The 18,989-nt window shown below is 38.0% G+C and overlaps 1 protein-coding gene across 4 annotated transcripts in view; it reads left to right on the top strand.

The window, feature by feature from the left end:
• KIFAP3 (kinesin associated protein 3) overlaps window positions 1-18,989 on the top strand; it is a 178,875-nt gene that overhangs the window by 965 nt on the left and 158,921 nt on the right. For 2 of the 4 annotated variants that reach the window (XM_042975505.1, XM_042975507.1), the window contains exons 1-2: window positions 4,328-4,407; window positions 5,662-5,781. In XM_042975505.1, the coding sequence (XP_042831439.1) occupies window positions 5,702-5,781 (80 nt within the window). In that variant the 5' untranslated portion in view covers window positions 4,328-4,407; window positions 5,662-5,701. Of the gene's footprint in view, window positions 1-4,327; window positions 4,408-5,661; window positions 5,782-16,080; window positions 16,344-18,989 lie in introns of those variants that run through there. The other 2 variants (XM_042975506.1, XM_007077026.3) reach the window with 2 other exon arrangements.

The raw sequence follows: 18,989 nt of genomic DNA, 5'->3' as shown, positions 1-18,989 counted from the left end.
TCCTAGGCCGTAGTAGAAGATAAGAAAGAAGGCTTTTAAAGGATTATATAAAATCTCTATAAATGGATTCATTAAAATAAGGGGACCAATTTACTTCTAACAAACCAATTTTAATGAGGCATGTGTCAAAGAATCTAACATTTGTAGATTCCATTTGAAAAGAATGTGAGCATAAAAACATAGTGGAAAGTGTTCTTTAGAGCAAGATGACTATAGGTTTTAGTAAAGTTAATTTTGTTTAAATTTGTTGAAAAGCTCTAGCGACTTCACATTATGGGGTAGATGCATAGCATATTAAATGAGCTTGCAGAGGCTTTGAAGTCAGAAATCACTGGTTTTAAATATAGGCTCTGGAGGGAATGAGGAGAATTGGAGAAAGGAAGGAAAGGAAGAAGGCTGGGAAGAAGAGGGAAAGAAGGAAGAAAGAGCATGCGTTAGGCAGATTATCTGTACCTGGCATTATCAAGATGCTTTACGTATACGTCTATCTTCAGCCGCTAGTTGTGTGATCTTGGACAAATAACTTTATCTCCTTGGGCTTCAGATTCCCTAGAGCATACTCTAGAATGATGGTAGTGGCAGCATAATTTTTTGGGTGATCCTTCCAAATCACATTAGAAAGATAGCATCGAGGGGCACCTGGGTGGCTCAGTTGGTTAAGCACCCGACTCTTTCAGCTCAGGTCAACATCTCACAGTTGTGAGATCGAGCCCCATGATGGGCATGAAACCTGCTTAAGATTCTCTCCCCCTCTCTCTCTGCCCCTCCCCTGCTAGATTTGTATCCAGTAATATTGAACTTCAAGTACAAAAAGCACAGACAACTGTTATCAACAGGCAAATCCTCAAGGAATATTGTTGCCATGAGCCCTTCCTAAGAAATATACTCAAGCATGAGCTTCAAGCAACCAAAGTGACTACAAAGACATTGAAAAAACACTGGTAGCATTGAGCACTGGGGGTTACTGACAGCAAATAGAAGTGAACAGCAGGCACTGTGTTCCTTGAGTAAATAATACAACACCATTTATTATCTTGCCAAAGGAGTCCAGCATGAGTTTGATCAAGACTCTGGATTTAGCTGCAAATTAGTACAAAATATATTTTTTCAGGAGAAAGATACTAGACTCCATCATAAGTATGTGCTCAGCAAATCCAGAACGTGGAAAATCTAGAGGTAAAAATCTGCTGTCTCCTCAATAGCTATAATGTAAGGAAAAGAAGGGGATAGAATATAAATATGTAAATTTAAACAGAGACTTAAGAGACATATCAAGTTTTTAAAAATGGGCAAAATCTAACTATGGTATCTAGGGATGCACACGCAAGGATGTGGCTGCTGTCACAGTCAGGATAATGAGTACTTTTGGAGACAAGAAAGGGGCTGATGTTGGGAGGAGCTTCTGAGGTGGCTAGAAAAGTTCTGTATCTCCATCTGATTACAAGGGTGTTTGCCATACAATAATTCACTAAGGTCTGCACCTGACTCATACAGCTGTCTATATCTGTGTTACTTTATAATAAAAAAGGTAAAAATAAAAAAGGAAAATTTTACGAAACTCGTCTGAGCTCTGCTCACTTATACCAACTATCTCTACTTCCTCATCTGTAAAATATAATTTTCCCTCTTATAATTGTGTTTCTGTTAGGACCGATGTCCTCAATATTCATCCCCCTTCTCTCCATATGACCGCATAGTTGGTTTTTTTTTTAATTTTTAATGTTTATTTCTGAGAGAGACAGAGTGAAAGCGAGCAGGGGAGGGTCAGAGAAAGAGGGAGACACAGAATCCGAAACAGGTTCCATGCTCCGAGCTGTCAGCACAGAGCCCGATGTGGGGCTCAAACTCACGAACCGTGAGATCATGACCTGAGCTGAAGTTGGATGCTCAACCGACTGAGCCACTCAGGTGCCCCTGCATAGTTTTTTAATGCAATAGAACAAATTTACCTTTGAGCCAGTAGAAACCAATAGAACTGAAACAAAATAAATGTTTACTAAGGTGGAAGTAAAAAAAGGACTATCATCCAATCTTCCTCTCCTTGACTACTCTCTCCACAAGGGACAGTATTATTTAATAGAAAAAAAATGCAAAAGCCCCAATTTCTATATAGTCTTCACCCTAATGGCCTACATGCAAAAAATTAAACACAAAACCTACTACTTTATGACAAAGTTTAAGAGTAAGTTTCAATTTATTTGATGATTTCTCTCCTTGTCTATAAGTAGTCATTCAAAACTCATTTGCTGAGAGCATTTCCTGTGGCCTGTTTTGTTTTTTCTTTGCTCTGAGTTAATGAACCAGCAAAACAAAAAAGTAGAATATGAGTTTCTTTAATTGATAGAGTTGAACTTCCAAAGTTTTTCAGATTTATTCAATTTTAATGATATTATAACTCAAATGTATAGGCAACAGAATAATCTTAGAATCAATCCTGGCCCCAAATCTGAAGGTCTATAAACAAAAGGTATTCTGGGAACCACGGAAATATTTTAATAAAGTAAAATAAAATCAATCTTACTAAAAATGTTTAAGTTGTTAATGTTTCCTTAGTTCACATGGAGGAATTTCCATCAGCTTGTCAACTTGGTCATGGTGATTAGCTGACAGAGTTCAGTGAGGATAAGAAAAAAGGGACTAGACTCGGGTCCCCTCAACCCTGACCACAAATCCAGCATTCTTTGGCTGCCTCCACCAGGGAAACAAACAAACAAGCAAACAAACACCTAAAACTCTATGCCCTTGGGAGGATGCTTACTATGGAGATTAGGCAAAACCAGATTAAACCAGTCTGCACCCAGGTGGACCCCTGTGCTGAACTTTCACTGACTTTCCCCCTCATTATAATAGGAAAAATCACACCCAGGGCAGAGGTTTAACGTGTTAATTACAGGTGCAATTAACATGAAGAAACATGACCTTTCCTTTAAATGCACAGGTGCTGGGGCCCCTGAGTGGCTCAGTCAGTCAGGCATCAGACTTCAGCTTAGGTCATGATCTCACAGTACATGGGTTGGAGCCCCACACCGGGCTCTGTACTGACAGCTCAGAGCCTGGAGCCTGCTTCAGATTCTGTGTCTCCCTCTCTCTCTGCTCCTCCCCCACTCACACTCTGTCTCTGTCTCTGTCTCTGTCTCTGTCTCTCTCAAAAATAAACATTAAAAAAAATACACAGGTGCTGATAAATCCCCATTTCTACTTGCTTAGGTATCACCCTTTTCCACCCAAGTTTCTTTTAAAAAACTCTACCTTTCCTGGGAGAGTCAGCCTGAGGATTCTTGCTTTGTTCTGCCTCCCCTGTGCTCAAAAGCCCCAATAAAGCCTTGCATGAAACGTCCATTTGGCCTCTTGTCAATTTCTGTTGCTTAGAAAGCACAAGGGCCTGGTTTAATATCAACGAAACTATTCAAAAAGAAATGCACATCACCATGCTCCAAGGAGAACAATTCAGGGAAGTGGACAAGCAGCGTTTTCCCTACTTTGTTTCGACTTTGTTTTGTTTTTGTGATGGCATACTAGCATCTTTTATTCAGAGCAATGTTGACATCCTCACCTGACTCGTTTTGGAAAGAAAAAGCAGTTACCATCCCAATGAGGGGGAAACGCAGAAAGAAGACTGATTTGAGAGAAATATTTTACAACTTGTCAAGTTTGGAATAGGATCATCTTATTTCTCACCCCTCCCTCTTTGAAAAAAAAAAAAAAAAAGGGCAACCTGGACAAGGTACTGAAAGATGAGCTAACATGAAATGAGTTTTAAATCTGTTTTTGTCACAAATAATTAATTAATTAATTAATTAAAGCTGTTTTGTCACTAACACACACAGGAAAGAATCTGACCTCACTGCAACCATTTCTCAGGGTTGTTGATATATACCTACTCTGTCTCCTGCTACAGCAAAGTCTACATTGAAGAGAGACAGATTTGGTAGGAAATGTTCAAAATCAGCTACAATTCTGTTTCCAATGTGGTTGTTTTTATGCCACATGTGCTGTCTACACATGAAAAAGAAAGAAAGGAAGGAGGGAAAGAAGGGAGGAAAAAATAGGAGGGGGGGAAGAGAAGGGAAAGGAAATGGAAGAAAAGAAAAATCAAAGTTAAAAGCTTTAAAGTCAAGTAACATGTGATTTAATGTCAGCCCCGTACTTATGGGACTATGTCACCCACTGAGACATAGTATATTTTGACCCTAGAAGCACAAATTCATTTCTCACCCAACTTCAAAGATATTATTGTTAACTCGTTGTTGCTAGGAACTGACTTGGAATGAACTGGCAGTTCTGGTTCTGTTCTTAATGACCCGGAGGGTATGTCACATTTATGTTACGGCAATACCTTTCTTAAAGAGGTGAGGAAGAGAGAGCACTCCTTGGGGACCAAATAGCTTTCAACTCATTACAGCAGAGGTATGTGGTGGTAGTTGTACCATACACTTTACAGCTCTATACATTTTCTGCTACTAAGACTTCGGAGGAAACATCTGGTTGCTAATATAGCCATTGCCTGAATTTACCCTGTTGGGACTTCTACTTGAGCTCGAACAGTGCCTGGAACACATAATATGCACTAAACAAATGTGTACGGAATGAGAGATTGGATGCACTTAATATCTACAACTCGCACAGAACTTGTTTCACTGTGAGAGATTATGAATTGAAGCAATAAGTTGAAAAGAGATGGTGTGCCATCTACTTATAAGAACAAAATTAATGGGTAAGATGGTTTGAAACAACAGGATCCAGAAAAAGAAAACAAAACCAATTAAAACTTGACTTGGGGTGTAGGTGTGTGGGAAATATGGCTGAGACACCAATTACTTGTTCTCTGATCGCCTATTCATAGACTTTGAACTCCTCCTTTAGGGTAAGGTCTGTATTTCATTCACTTTATAGCCTCAATTCTTAAATGCCTTGTTTGGAAGCGGCATTAAATGCCTGATTAATGATTCCATAGTCGTCTTGATTTCTACAGAGGTACATAATAGCTCTACCACAGAATGTATTTGAATTTCATTTATTCACCCTATGTGTATCCCTACTGGATTTAGTACAATTCTTCAAGTCAGGAACTACGTCTATTCATTTCTGCATACTTAAGTCTAAAGCAATGCCTTCTCACAAATTTTGGTTAAATTAATAAATGCAGCTAATCTGGATGAATATATTCAGATCTTCTTCCTCACCATGCCATGTGCATTTTTCCGAAAGCATAACAACAGCTATGCTACAACAGCTATGCTTTCTTGCAAGAAACTTCCGATTGAACATGTATGTATACATTCACATACGCAAATTCACAAACACTGGGGTTTTGTACGTGAACAAATCATGTACGACTAAATGCGCACATCTTCCACTTACACTGTGCCCAGTATTCATTTGACTGCATGTCTTTAAGAATCACCAGCTTGACATACCACACAACTATTTTCTCAAAGTATGGTTCAGGCTGTAAGAGAACCTGAGGAAGGAGAAAAGCACAGAGTGTCATTATTTATTGTCCTAGTGGGTCACCGGCTTCCTTGTCCTCACCCTTGGAGCAACCCAATGATGTCATAGTTATTGTCTGATGTCATACCAGTTGAAAACAGAGGTTACCACTCTTAAGAAGAGGATGTATTTTAAAGGGTCTTTTTTAATTGAAATCTTCTTTGCTCTAAGATGTGCATTGTGAGCTCAAATTAATTTGAAAAGTGAGAAGATGGCTGCATTAATAGCCAGTGGATGTGGACTCTTTGGACCACCATGGCCATTTGATGATATCCCAAAGGCAGTCACAAGGTAAGAAAGGATTTTCTATGGACTCTTGAAGCATATCAGGAAATTTAAAAGCATCATATTTGGAGAATAAAAATGTAATTCCTTCACCTCTGCCCTATGTTGCTGTGTGGTAAAATATAGAACAATTAGTATTGCCAAAAGTAATCAATTTCAACATTACTTTCCTATAATAAAATAGTTTCGGGCAGCCTAGGTGGCTCAGTCGGTTAAGCGTCTGACTTCAGCTCAGGTGATGATCTTGTGGTTCATGAGTTCAAGCCTCACATTGGGCTCTGTGCTGACAGCTCAGAGCCTAGAGCCTGCTTCAGATTCTGTATCTCCCTCCTCTGCCCCTCTCCCACTCGTGTTCTGTCTCTTGCTGTCTCTCAAAAATAAATAAAAATATTACAAATAAAAACAGTTTTGTGGCTCCCCATGCCTGCAGAAAATATCCAAATATCATATTCTCTTACACCAGATGATTCTCTCACATCATCTTGTCCCTGCTGGCTTTTTCAAAGTTATTTTTACTGCTCTTACTCAAACTTAATTCTCTAAACACCTCAAACTATTTGCAGTTAGTAAAACATCCCTTGATGTTTCAAGCTTTTGTGTCTTTGTATGTACTATTGCCTTCTCCTTCCCAATTATGCTCTCTGCTAAAATTTTTTTTCGTCCTTTGTGAGCCTCACCCTAACTCTATCCACCATGATGAGTGGGTTATTCCCTCCTTTATGCCAACATTCTACTTGTTTCATGCTGCCATTATGACAAGCATTAATATGTTCAGCATTTATTTGTTTACATACAAGTAAACTGGTGATTACGTACCTGGTGATTACAGGCTCCTTGAAGGCTGTAATTATATCTGATACAGTAGCAGTTATCATTTATTAGTTGTGACTATGTGCCAAGCACTATGATTAGAAATGTAATTGGAAATCCATGATTTTATATCTTTTTAAGCACTCTTATTAGAAAAGATAGAAGCTCTAACAATAAATTTCATATATTGGAAGAAAAAAAGAAAGAAAAGATAGAAGCATAAACAAATTATGCCCTTCATATACAGTAAATGCAGTAGGAGAACGAAGAAGTCACTTTACTAAGTCTGGAGTTCAGGAAAACTTCCAGGAGGAAGTTTTGCTTGTCGGGGCAAACTGTGACAGTAACAAGAAGGCCTTCCAAAGCAAGGTAGCCTGACTGTTATAGCTCAGAAGCCCTCCAGGAACCATCCTTGGAATGCAGGTTTATTACTGGGGTTATTTGCATTTAAATGGTTCTGTCATGGAGAGCTTTATGTACCTTTGTATTCCTTCTCTTCTATGTTAAATTATGAGACTCAAGAAGTAGCAATCACTTTCTTCAATACTTTGAAACGCCTCACTGCTGCTACAGTATTAAAAATGCAGTTGACCAATTTAAAGATGAAGCTGAAATAATGATTTTCATATAATTGTATGTTCTACAAGATTAACTTATTTTGTACTCACCCAATCTTTTTTTTTTTTTTTAGAGGGAGCATGAGTGGGGGCAAGGGGCAGAGGGAGGGAGAGAGACAGAGAGAGAGAGAGAGGGAATCTTAAGCAATACGGGGCTCTATCCCATGACCCTGAGATCATGCCCTGGGCCGAAATCAAGAGTCAGATGCTCAACTGACTGAGCCACCCAGGCATCCCTACTCACCAATCTTCTACATTTTGGGTATTTATCCCAATTTTTCTAAATGAAGAAGACACAGCTTAAGTGTTCAGAGTCATGTGATTAACATATGGTTTTTGAACCCCTAGTTTACCTAATAACAATCATTAACATTACCATAATCACCCTGTTATAAATTTATGTATGCTACGTCATTTAACATCATAATTAACTCTAAGATACATAAACTATTACCATTCCTATTTTATAGATGAGAGAATTGTAGCTTATAATGTTTAGCTTGCCCACGGTCAAAGAGTAAATAAATGGTGGATCAGATATTCTAACCCAGTTCTGACTCCAAATTCAGGCTCTTAACCATCACCACAGTTTCCACATGCTGAATGGGATTGGTTTCTTCACTCAAAAAATTTATAATCCACTGGGTTGCAATAAGAGGGAAAGGTTAAATTAATATATATACATACATTTTTTTTTTTAAAACAGTGATGGCATCTGAAATCTTTTTATCTTTGTAATTATGTAATTTGATTATATCTAAATATGAATTTCCAATTTCCTTGTTTGTTATACCCTTTAAAACAACCAAATTGAGGAATAATTGATATCCAGTAAAAGAAAGGCATTTTAAGTCTACAGTTTGATGGGTTTTGACAAATGTATAAATAACCCAAATGTTCAGCATCCTGATTCAGTCTGTCTGTCCTCTATGCCTGGCACAAGCAATCACTTATCTGCCTTTTTTTTAAATATATATATATATATATATATATAGAAGAATTTCTCATTTATGATATTGATGTGGTTTGAAGTGGGGTTTGGGAGCCAACAGCCAAGAAAGAATTCTTGAGACATTTTCAGTGCAAAAAGGTGTTTTTATTATAGTATGGAGACAGGGCCCATAGGCAGAAAAAGCTGCACTGGGGTTGTGAGGAGTGACTGATTATATAAGATTTTCTTTCCTATGGAGGCAAGGGTGACTTTAGAGTCCAGGAAATTGAATCTATAGGTTTCTGGAGATTGCATTTTTCTTGCTAATCATTAAGACAGTTGTAAACTGATGGAGACTCGTGTCCTGAATGACTATGATCTCTATTAGTTAACCATTTGTTTTTCTCTTTTCTTTGAGAAATGTCACCCATATCATGTCACCCGCACCTGGGGGTGGGGTGGGTGCAGGGTGTTAGCTTGTGCTCAGTTTGCTTTTTGCTTCTTTGCCAGAATCAAACCATCTGTTTCTTTTATCATAATGTTTAAAAATTTTTTTTAACATTTATTCATTTTTTTAGAGACAGAAAGAGATGGAGCATGAGTGGGAGAGGGGGAGAGAGAGAGAGAGAGAGAGAGAGAGGCAGGGTCTGAAACACGCTCCAGGCTCTAAGCTATCAGCACAGAGCCTGACATGGGGCTTGAACCCACAAACCATGAATGAGATCATGACCTGAGCTGAAGTTGGATGCTTAACTGACTGAGCCACCCAGGCACCCCCATAATGTTTTTAGATTTATTCATGTTGCTGTGTATATCAGCAGTTAGGTTTTTTTTTAATGCTGAGTAATATCCATAATGTGAATATCCCACCACTTGTATCAATTGACATATTGATGGACATTTGGGTTGTTTCCAGTTTTGTATTATTATGCAAACAGCCATGAACATTCGTTGACACCCATTTTTGTAGACATATGTTTTCATTTCTCTTGGGTAAATATCTAGAAGTGGAATTACTGGGTCATGTGGTAGATGTATGCTTACTGTTGAAGAGGTTGCTAAATTGTTTTCTAAAATGGTTGTGCCATTTTGCATCCTCACAAGCATTGTAGAACTCTAACTGCTCCATATTCTTGTCAACATTTGGTATTGTCTGATGTTTTAAATTAACCATTATAGTGGGTGTTTTGGTAGGCAAGATAATGCTCTCATCCTCCCCCCAAAATACCCGCATCCTAATCCCTGGAACCTGTAAATATATTACCTTATATGAAGATATGACTTGGCAGATATGACTAATATCTTGTATGGCAGATATGACTTATATGCAGATATGACTTGGCAGATATGACTAATGTTAAGGACTTTTTTAAGATAGACTATTCTGGATTATCCGGGTGGGCCCACACAATCCTTAAAATTCTTTAGGGAAACCTTTCCTGGCAGTGGTCTTAGAAAGATGTGATGACAGGGGCACCTGGGTGGCTCAGTTAGGTGTCCGACTTCGGCTTGGGTCATGATCTCGTGGTTTGTGAGTTCAGGCCCCACATCAGGCTCTGTGCTGATGGCTCAGAGACTAGAGCCTGCTTCAGAGTCTGTCTCCTTCTCTCTCTGCCCCTCCCCACTTGTGCTCTGTCTCTCTGTCTCTCAAAAATAAATAAATGTAAAAAAAAAAAAAGAAGAAGAAAGAAAGAGAGATGTGATGACAGAAGGCGGACTAGCAAGATGGTAGTTTGAAAAGGACTTGGTCACTGTTGCTGGCTTTGAAGATGGAGAACAGAGGCCATGAGTAAAGGAATGTGGATGGCCTCTAAAAGCTGAAAAAGACAAAGAAATGGATTCTCCTCTAGAGCCTCCATAAAGGAATAAAGCCCTGCTGACAACCAGAAAAATATATAATTATAAATATATATGCACCCAATATGACAGCACCTAAATATAGAAAGCAAATATTGACAGAACTGAAAGGAGAAGTAGCAATACAATAATAATAGGAAATATCAGTACCCCACTTTCAATAATGGATAGAAAATCCAGACAAAATTAATAGGAAAACAGTAGACTTGGACAACACTATAGACCAAATGGGCCTAACAGATATATAGAAAACGTTCCATCTGACAACAGCAGAGAACACATTCTTCTCAAGTGCACGTGTCTCATTCTCCAGGAATGATAGATCACAGGATAGATCACATGTTAGGTTAAAAAATAAGTATTAATAAACTTAAGAAGACTGAAATCATATCTAGTATCTTCATAGTGTAATGAAATTAAAAATCAATAGCAGAAGGGAAGCTGGAAAATTCACAAATATGTGGAAATTAACACAGTCCTGAACAACTTAATGGGTCAAATAAGAAATCAAAAGGGAAATCAAAAAATATCTTGAAACGAATGAAAACAGAAACACAATATACCAAAATGAATGGGATACAGCAAAAGCGTACTAAGAATGAAATTTATACTCATAAATGCCTACTTCAGGAAAAAAGAAAAATCTTACATAAACAACCTAACCTTATACCTCAAGTAACTAGAAACAGGAGAACAGAAGAAAAAAAAATAACAAAGATCAAAGCAGAAATAAAGACTAGATAAAACAATAGAAAAAAATCAACAAAGGGGCACCAGTCGATTCAGCAATTAAGTGTCTGACTTCAGCTCAGGTCACGATCTCGCTGTCCGTGGGTTCAAGCCCCACATCGGGCTCTGTGCTGACACCTCTGAGCCTGGAGTCTGTTTCTGATTCTGTGTCTCCCTCTCTCTCTGCCCCTCCCCTGCTCATGTTCTGTCTCTCTTGCTCCCTCTCCCAGAAATAAACATTAAAAAAACATTTTTTTAAATCAACAAAACCATGAGCTGATTTTTGAAAAGATAAGCAAAATAGATAAAACTTTAGCTAAGAAAAAAAAGATTCAAATAAATAATATTGTATTGTAGCAGCATTATATGGTGACACATGGCAGCTACACTTGTGAGGATAGCATAACTTACAGACATGAAGAATCACTGTTATACACCTGAAACTAACATAACATTGTGTGTTAACTAGACTCAGATTTACAAAATTTTTAACAGTATAGGGTTACCATTTTCTATTTCTTCTTGTCTATAATAAGTGTCTTTCAAGATATTTGCCCATTTGAAGTTGTTGAATTTGTCAGTGTAAACTTATGTACAGTGTTTCCTTATCATTTTTATATATACCTGTAAAATCTCAATTATGGCCTTTCATTTCATAAATCAATAATTTCTCTCCATCTCTGTCTGCCGCTATCCCTGATCAGTTTGACCAATATAGCAAAACCATAAAAATGAACAAAGTATTTGAACAGAGACTTCAAACATGGTACACAAATGGTAAATAAGAACATGGAAAGATGCTCAGACCATTTATCACCATGGAAATACAACTTCAGTCAAATGGCTACACACCTGGTAGGATGATTACAGTAAACAAACAAACAAAAAACCTTGACAAAACCAAGTGCTGGTGAGAATGTGGGTCAATCTGAACTCCTCCGTCATTGGTGGGAATGCAAAATGGCCCAGCCACCTTGGAAAACGGTTTGCCAATTTTGTAGAGTTATTCATATATTTGCCATAAACTGAGCAGTCTTATTCTTTGGTGTTTGTGCAAGAGAAAAGAAAACTTTAGCTCACACAAAAACCTGTATGTAAATGTTTATAGTGTTTTTATTCATAGTCACCAAAAGTTAGAAAGAACCCAAAAGTAGTAAATGAATAAAGTGCAGTACATTCATAAGTAACATATTACCTAACAATCAAATAGGAATAAATTTCTGAAACACAACATGGATGACTCCCAAATGTATTATCTGAGTGACAGAAATCCGGCTTAAAAGGCTACATCACATACGATTATATTTAGATGACATTCTGGAAAAGGAAACGTAGGAACAGAAAACAGATCAGTACTTACCAGAATCTGGGGTTGGGGAATAGGATGAATCCTAACGAACACAAAGGAACTTGAAAGGATGATAGAATTGTGTTATATTTTGATTGTGTAGTGGTTACATGACTTATGCACTTATCAAATCGCATAGAACTGCACACCAAAAAGAATCCATTTTATTGTATATGTTATACTGAAAAAATTTAAAAAGTTATATTGTATGTAATCTGCAATTTGCTCTTTTCATTCAGTAAAATGTTTCTAATATTCATCCACGTGGTTTGTGTAGTTCTAGTTCATAAACTTTCTCTGCTGCTTAATACCATATAATATACAATTTGTATTGTATACAAATAATTCAGATGTATTCATCCATCCTCCTGCCAAATTACTTTGGAGCTCTCTTTTGGTTTTTCTTTTTCTATTATTCACAATACTGCTCTGATAAGTCTAGAACAAGCCTTATTGTGCATACGTGCTAGAATTTTCTGAGCTATGTAACTAGGAGCAGAATTGTAGCGATTTAGGGTATACGCCTGTTTAACTTTACAAAACAATGCAACACATTTCATTCTCAAGTGGTAATCCCAACGTACTCACCCCTGAAATATTTAGTAAACAATTTCCAGCTTCACACTTTCACCAGCACTTGGGGTATTCATTCAGACTTCTTAATTTTTGATTCTGGCTTTAACTGGCATCTTCCTAGCTACCATTGAGGTTGAGCACTCTTCTTGCTTTGTTTAGTTTCTTTCTTGCTATTTCTATCTCCTCTTTATCTTCTTTCTCCATTGTTCCCCATCAGGTTGTCTATCTTTTACTTTTTTATTCATAAGCGATCTTCAAATAGTCTTAATTTAATCCTGTGTTAGTTTTTATGTGATGCAAATTAGGTGTATCTTTTTTTTTTTTTTTTTTGGTTTATCTTTTCGCTTTCTCTGTGGTGTCTTGTTGATAATCATAAGTTACTCATTTTAATGCAGTGAATTTATCAATTTTAGTGTTTTCTGTATCTTGTTTAAAAAATATGTCTTTAACTGAAGGTCAAAAAATATTTTACATTTGCTTCTGAATGTTTTTAAAGTTTTGATTTTTACATTTAAGGGTTTATTGGATGTGGAATTCGTTTTTAAATGTTTATTTTTGAGAGAGAGTGCATGCAACCGGCAGAGAGAGAGGCAGACAGAGAATCCGAAGCAGGCTTTGTGAGGAGACCACAGAGCCCCATGTGGGGCTCAAACTCATGAGTTGTGAGATCCCGACATAAGCCGAAGTCAGATGCTTAAAGAACCGACTGAACCCCCCCCCCCCCGCCCCGCCCCAGGGCGCTTAATGTGGAATCAGTTTTTGCATGTGGTATGAGGTAGACATCCAATTTAATTTGTTATATGTACATAACAAATTGCTTCAAAATTATTTATTGACAATACATTTTTTCCATAATGATCTGAGAATTGACTTGTTTCATACTTAAAATTTACATATATGCATAAGTCTGGTTCTCTGTTTTGTTCCCCTGGGGTTCTCTTCCTACGCTTGTCATTATTATTTTCTTATAATATATCTTGATATCCAATTAAGTATATTCTCTGTTTTTCAGGATCATATTCATTATTTATTACTGGATATGAGATCTAACAGTTTGGTTAGATTAAGGTTAATTTTTGGCAAGAATACTTAACGGATGATTTATTGTGTTTTTATTGCATATACTATCAGATACTGCCACTATTAATGATGCTATCTGCTTATTTGTTTATGATGCTGACAGATCTCTCCATGTAAAGTAACATTTTTTTCCCCTTTGGAATTATCAGGTAAACTGTGGGGTGAAACTTTGCCACATTTCAAATCATTTTGTAATAAATCAATGAGGTATAGGTGAATCCATCATTTGTTGGGGCTTGCAAAATAGTAACCATTTACAATTATTGTTCTCTGTTACTAGTGGCATTTTATATAGAGAGATTTTGCCTACCAAGGGGAGGTAAATTATAGGTGGTTGTTTTTTGTTTTTTTTTTTTATGGATTAGGGAAGAAGTGAATCAAATGCTTAATTCTTCCCTTTAATTACCAATTTTCAGAGTAAGGATTTGAGGTAGTTGTTGCCTTTGATGAAAATGAAATTTTGTTTTTCTGTTTTTCTATCAATCATTGCATAATATCATAGATGCCTGGATTCTTATTAATGTGTTAAATCAACCACAGTTATTCCTTTTGGTATAAATTACCCCAAAGTTGACCAGTGTCTTTTGGACACAATCCCATTAGTCTTTGAGTATTTCTTTACCTGCAAGCATAAAATGCCCGGGCTCATCTTATACTTTTCCTGTTACAGACTAATAGCTCCCTAGTTCAGTCCCAGTTTCAGTTTATCTTATTTTCAGCTCGCTCTATCTATCTATCTATCTATCTATCTATCTATCTATCTATCTATCTTCCTTTCTGTCCTCTGGGCATTTTGTTTAGATTCTTGTTGTTTTTCCAAGCTCCGATATGCATTTTTTTTCCAGCTCTAAATATTTATATATTGCCAACTATGGGCCAGGTGCTGTTCTAAGGATACAGAGGTTAACACAGCAAAAATCATCTTTGCTCTCAAGAAGCTTACGTTGCAAGAATGCTTGTTATATTATCCATGCATTTTAACGGCTATTGTGATCTGGCAATTTTAGGTATTGTGAGGGTTTCAAGGTATCTAGACATAAATGATGATTTGTAAAATTTCATATCAATTTCCAGAATGAATATTTAGGAAATAAACCAGAAGATAGGAAGTCCTGTTAGAAAAGAAGTGCAGTTCTGGGTATGAAGTAAATAGATGAATGCAAGTGAGAATGGAGAAGAAAAGCTGGATTGCAGGAGTATCTTGAAGAAAGAAAGCATAGAATTTTGTAATAGTTAAATAAGAGCACATGATCCAGACGAGGATGTCAAAATTATCTCCAAGTATTCTTCTCTGGAAGACTAAGAGAACGACTACAACACTGGCAGAAATAGTGTAGCTGGTGTGAATGTGTAGACAAATAAAAATAATGTCTCTTGGCCGGTATGGACTGTGTCCTTGTATTTAACATTCTATGCACTGTACTGTATCAACTAACTGCATTTGAGAAAAGCAACGAAACAACTGTGTAGACATGGCCCAAGGTGATAGAAAATACATAACTAGAAGAGAGTAAGTGACAAGATCACAGGTGAGGAAAGGAAGTGTTGGTGTCTTCTTTGTAACCCTAGACCGTGGTTTGGTGTTTGGCACAAAGCTGACCCTTAATTAATATTGACTGAATAAATGAACATAAGTCATTTGCATAGATGTGATAGCTGACCCTATGGGCATAGAACTGAAAGCAGGGGACATTTACTTGCTAAGGTTCAAAAACAGCTCTTCTTCCCTGTGGCCTGCATTGCCAACAGGTGCCTGCCTCAGGGGAAACAATTCCGAAAGTACCTTTGGATAATTAGAGCAGAAGTTGGCATTTCAGGAGCTCTTTTGCGTGTGTGTGTTTGTTGGGTCGCGTGGTGGGGGGTGGTGCATTCTAGATTCAGAATACCAAAGTGGAAGTCACAGATTTGCAATGAATCAAAGGTGATATTAATTGTATTCATTTTATATGAAGGTCAGCTCATCTCCACAAATTATAGAGCTTCTCAGTGCAATCAGTGCACTTCCTTTTCCACAATGCCTCCAAACGCAAACCTCACTTTACAGGTTATCAGCGGGGGGCTGAGCTGCTCTATTGCATTCACTAATGAAAAGGTTAATGGATTCCCTTTCTCTTATTTGAAGCTAGGACCTGAAATTTCGTGTAGGCCGACTGGGATGACTCTTCCAATTTCCATCCTCAAGGGGGCGATGATCAGGGAGCCATTCCTGAACCACACCCGCAGAAATCTGCCGCAGAAACCTTCACGCTCTGCTCCTGAGTGCGTCAGATTAGTCCCAGGGGCCGGCGCCTCATACTGAGCCTGCGCACACGGGCGCGCCGGAGCGGACGCATGCGCCTTGAGGCGGGGCTGGCGGAGGCGGCTCTGGGCGGGTCTGGGTCCCTCCAGTGTTTTGGGGCTTGGGAGCTGTGGGAGGAGCCGGCGGCCTCACCGTGGTAACCGCAGCGCCGCCACCGCCGCCCCGCCTTGCAGGCCTCGGGACTGTCATCGCCTTTGGGTGTGGGGATACTTGGGCCACCGTCCCCGGAAATAACTCCGCCGGCTTTCTCAGATACCCCCATCCTCCCCACGCCACCGTCGCCGCCGCCATGCAAGGGGAGGACGCCAGATACCTCAAAAGGTGACCACTCCCCGAGGCTCGCTCCCACCTTCCTTGCGAGGCCCTGAAGATATTCTTAGAGGTCCTTGGGTTGGCTTTGAGGTGACAGTGAGCAAAGCTAGGATCTTAGAGGTGGAAGCCGGGGGTAAGGCGGAGGGGAGTCACGGAAAGGAAAGGGAAAAGGAGCACTGGGGAAAAGAGGAAAGGGCCCTTCGGGGGTGCGAGGCTCCCCAGCCTCTTACCTGGCTTGGCGGGACCCTGACAGCATTGCAGATGGTTTCCTTGCCACATCCGTCTCGGGAGAGGGGCGAAGGGCTGTGTAAACCGCGTCTTCCTGACCCCCCACCCCGACTTGGACTCCCCATTTTTCCCTAGTAGAATAAATCCCTTGGGAGCCTGAGAATGAAGTCTTCTGGTGCCTCTGCTCTCTGTCTCCTGTTTGGGCTTCACTGCCATCGGGTTTTGAAGCGATGAAGAAGAGAGAGATGGCTTCTACTTTATGGGAGGCTGGGCTGAGATGGTTCCTTCCAGCCTGTTTCTGCTTTCCTCAATCATTTCATCCATTTGACTGCCATGTATATAGTATACTTTTTGTAGGAGATTCATAATTATCAAGAGGTTTGTCCAGGAGCTTGTCCTGCAGCAGGCCGTAATTTCTTTAGTTTAACAATATCTGTAGTATCAATTACTCTTTAAAGAAAATTGTGTCTTTGGGGATTATTTATTTGACTCCTGTCAAAGATAAGGTCATCCCTGATGAAAAAGGATACCTGTCATTGGACCAAGAGTTAGCAGTGATCCAATAGAAAACAATCTTAAGTAGGACTCTCCATTGTTTCTCCATTAGTTAAGTCACTGTTAGTGACAGGGTAAAATACACAGGGGGAGTCACATGTATTATTATTTTTTTTTTTTTTGGACACAGTTTCCTTATTTAAATATGGGGCAAATATTACCTTATGAGAAATATGTGGACCAAATATGAAAATACTTTTAAAAGATAAAACATGCCATGTAATGTGGTGGCGTTATTTCAAGTCATAATATGCTTTTACTGAATATATTTATCCTGGCCTGGGATGGCCTTAATCATCACAGGAAGATCTTCTAAACTTTAATCAATTCTTAAAAGGGATTCAAACAATTGTAAAATCCTACAACCGACTGCACGGTCTTTGCAGGACTGAGGCATATATTGCCTGCCTTTCTCATTGTATATGAATATATCTGAAACTGTCAAATAAGAAGACTTTATCAGTAAATTTTTGTAGTAGTATGTAATCATAACTAGTATATAGTCAGTATTTATTTCCTCACTGAATTTTGCCTACATTGATCTTGTAAAATACCTTGATTGAAAATTTCGTGACAGAAGAAAATAGTAAATTCTTTCTGTTTCAACTTCAGATTCAAGATTGTTCTAGGTGAAGAGCTACTATTATACCAGCAGTTTGTTTTCGTGTAATACACTGTGCCAAAATATAGTTTTTATTAGATTCTTGTACCTGTATGGACCCTTAGGCAAAATTCCCAATCTATTCTTTTATCTTATCTTTTTATTTAATATAAAATATATTATATATATTATATATATAATTATATATATAATATATATATTATAAATCTTATATAAAATAAGATTTTATTCTTATCTTTAGATAAGCCGTGTTATCTAAAGTTCAAAAAATAAAACCAAACAAGTCACTATAATGCTTGAAGTAAAATAAGATTAGAACTTGCAAAGGTTGAAATATACACTTTTCAGTTCCGCCTAATTTTGACAATATAAGTAAATTAAAAGGTGGCGTTGCCTGCATTCAGATTAGAAATATGCAGCTGACGTACAATCATACAGGCCTGATGGTTTATGATGTCTGGCAGAACCTTCCATTTTAATTATTGGTTCTTTGATAATGATTACATTTATGTATTCCTTTTGTAATATTTTTACCTTCACATTTTGTTTCTAACAGTACAGCAACATAGTTTCATTCTCGTTGATTCAGTCTAATTTTAATTAGTCGATTTCCATGGTTTCATGAGGAATTTCTAGTCTTTCTTTAAATGTGTAGTAGATTATAGAATCAAATACAGTTTGATTTTTTGTTTTGATTCAGTAAAACTTAATGAAGACTTACAAAATACCTGGTATATGCCTAGCATAGTTCTGGTCACTGGAGAAATGATTAAATAGACAAATTTTATGTCCTCAATCAGATATACACAAAAATAGACAATTATTTGTGATTTTTTTGCTTCCTCTTAAAACCCTCTGATGGCTTTCCATTGCTTTTTACTTTTTTGAAAGTTTATTCAAATAATCTCTATTCTCAACGTGGGCCTCGAACTCATGACACTGAGATCAAGAGTCATGTGCTCTTCCCACTGAGCAAGCCAAGCACCCCTCCATTGCTTTTAGAGTTAGAGCACCTACCTTTTCAGCTCTCTCTCTGCCTCCCTCCCACCCCCAGTAATTTCATACTTGAGCCTTACAGAAATAACTTCTTTTAGATTCCTGTGTTTTGGTGTAAGGTTCCAAATGCCCTTCCTGTTGTCTGGAACTTGCCCCATTCTTCACCCAGCTCGCTCTTCATTTTTCCTGTTTTTGCTTAAATGTCACTTTTTCCAGAAAGCCTTTCCTGAGCTGCCCTTTTTTCATCCCGCAGT

The sequence above is a fragment of the Panthera tigris genome, chromosome F3 (genome assembly GCF_018350195.1).
Source record: "Panthera tigris isolate Pti1 chromosome F3, P.tigris_Pti1_mat1.1, whole genome shotgun sequence".
Taxonomy (NCBI): Eukaryota; Metazoa; Chordata; class Mammalia; order Carnivora; family Felidae; genus Panthera; species Panthera tigris.
This window is presented reverse-complemented; position numbering and strand designations above follow the sequence as displayed.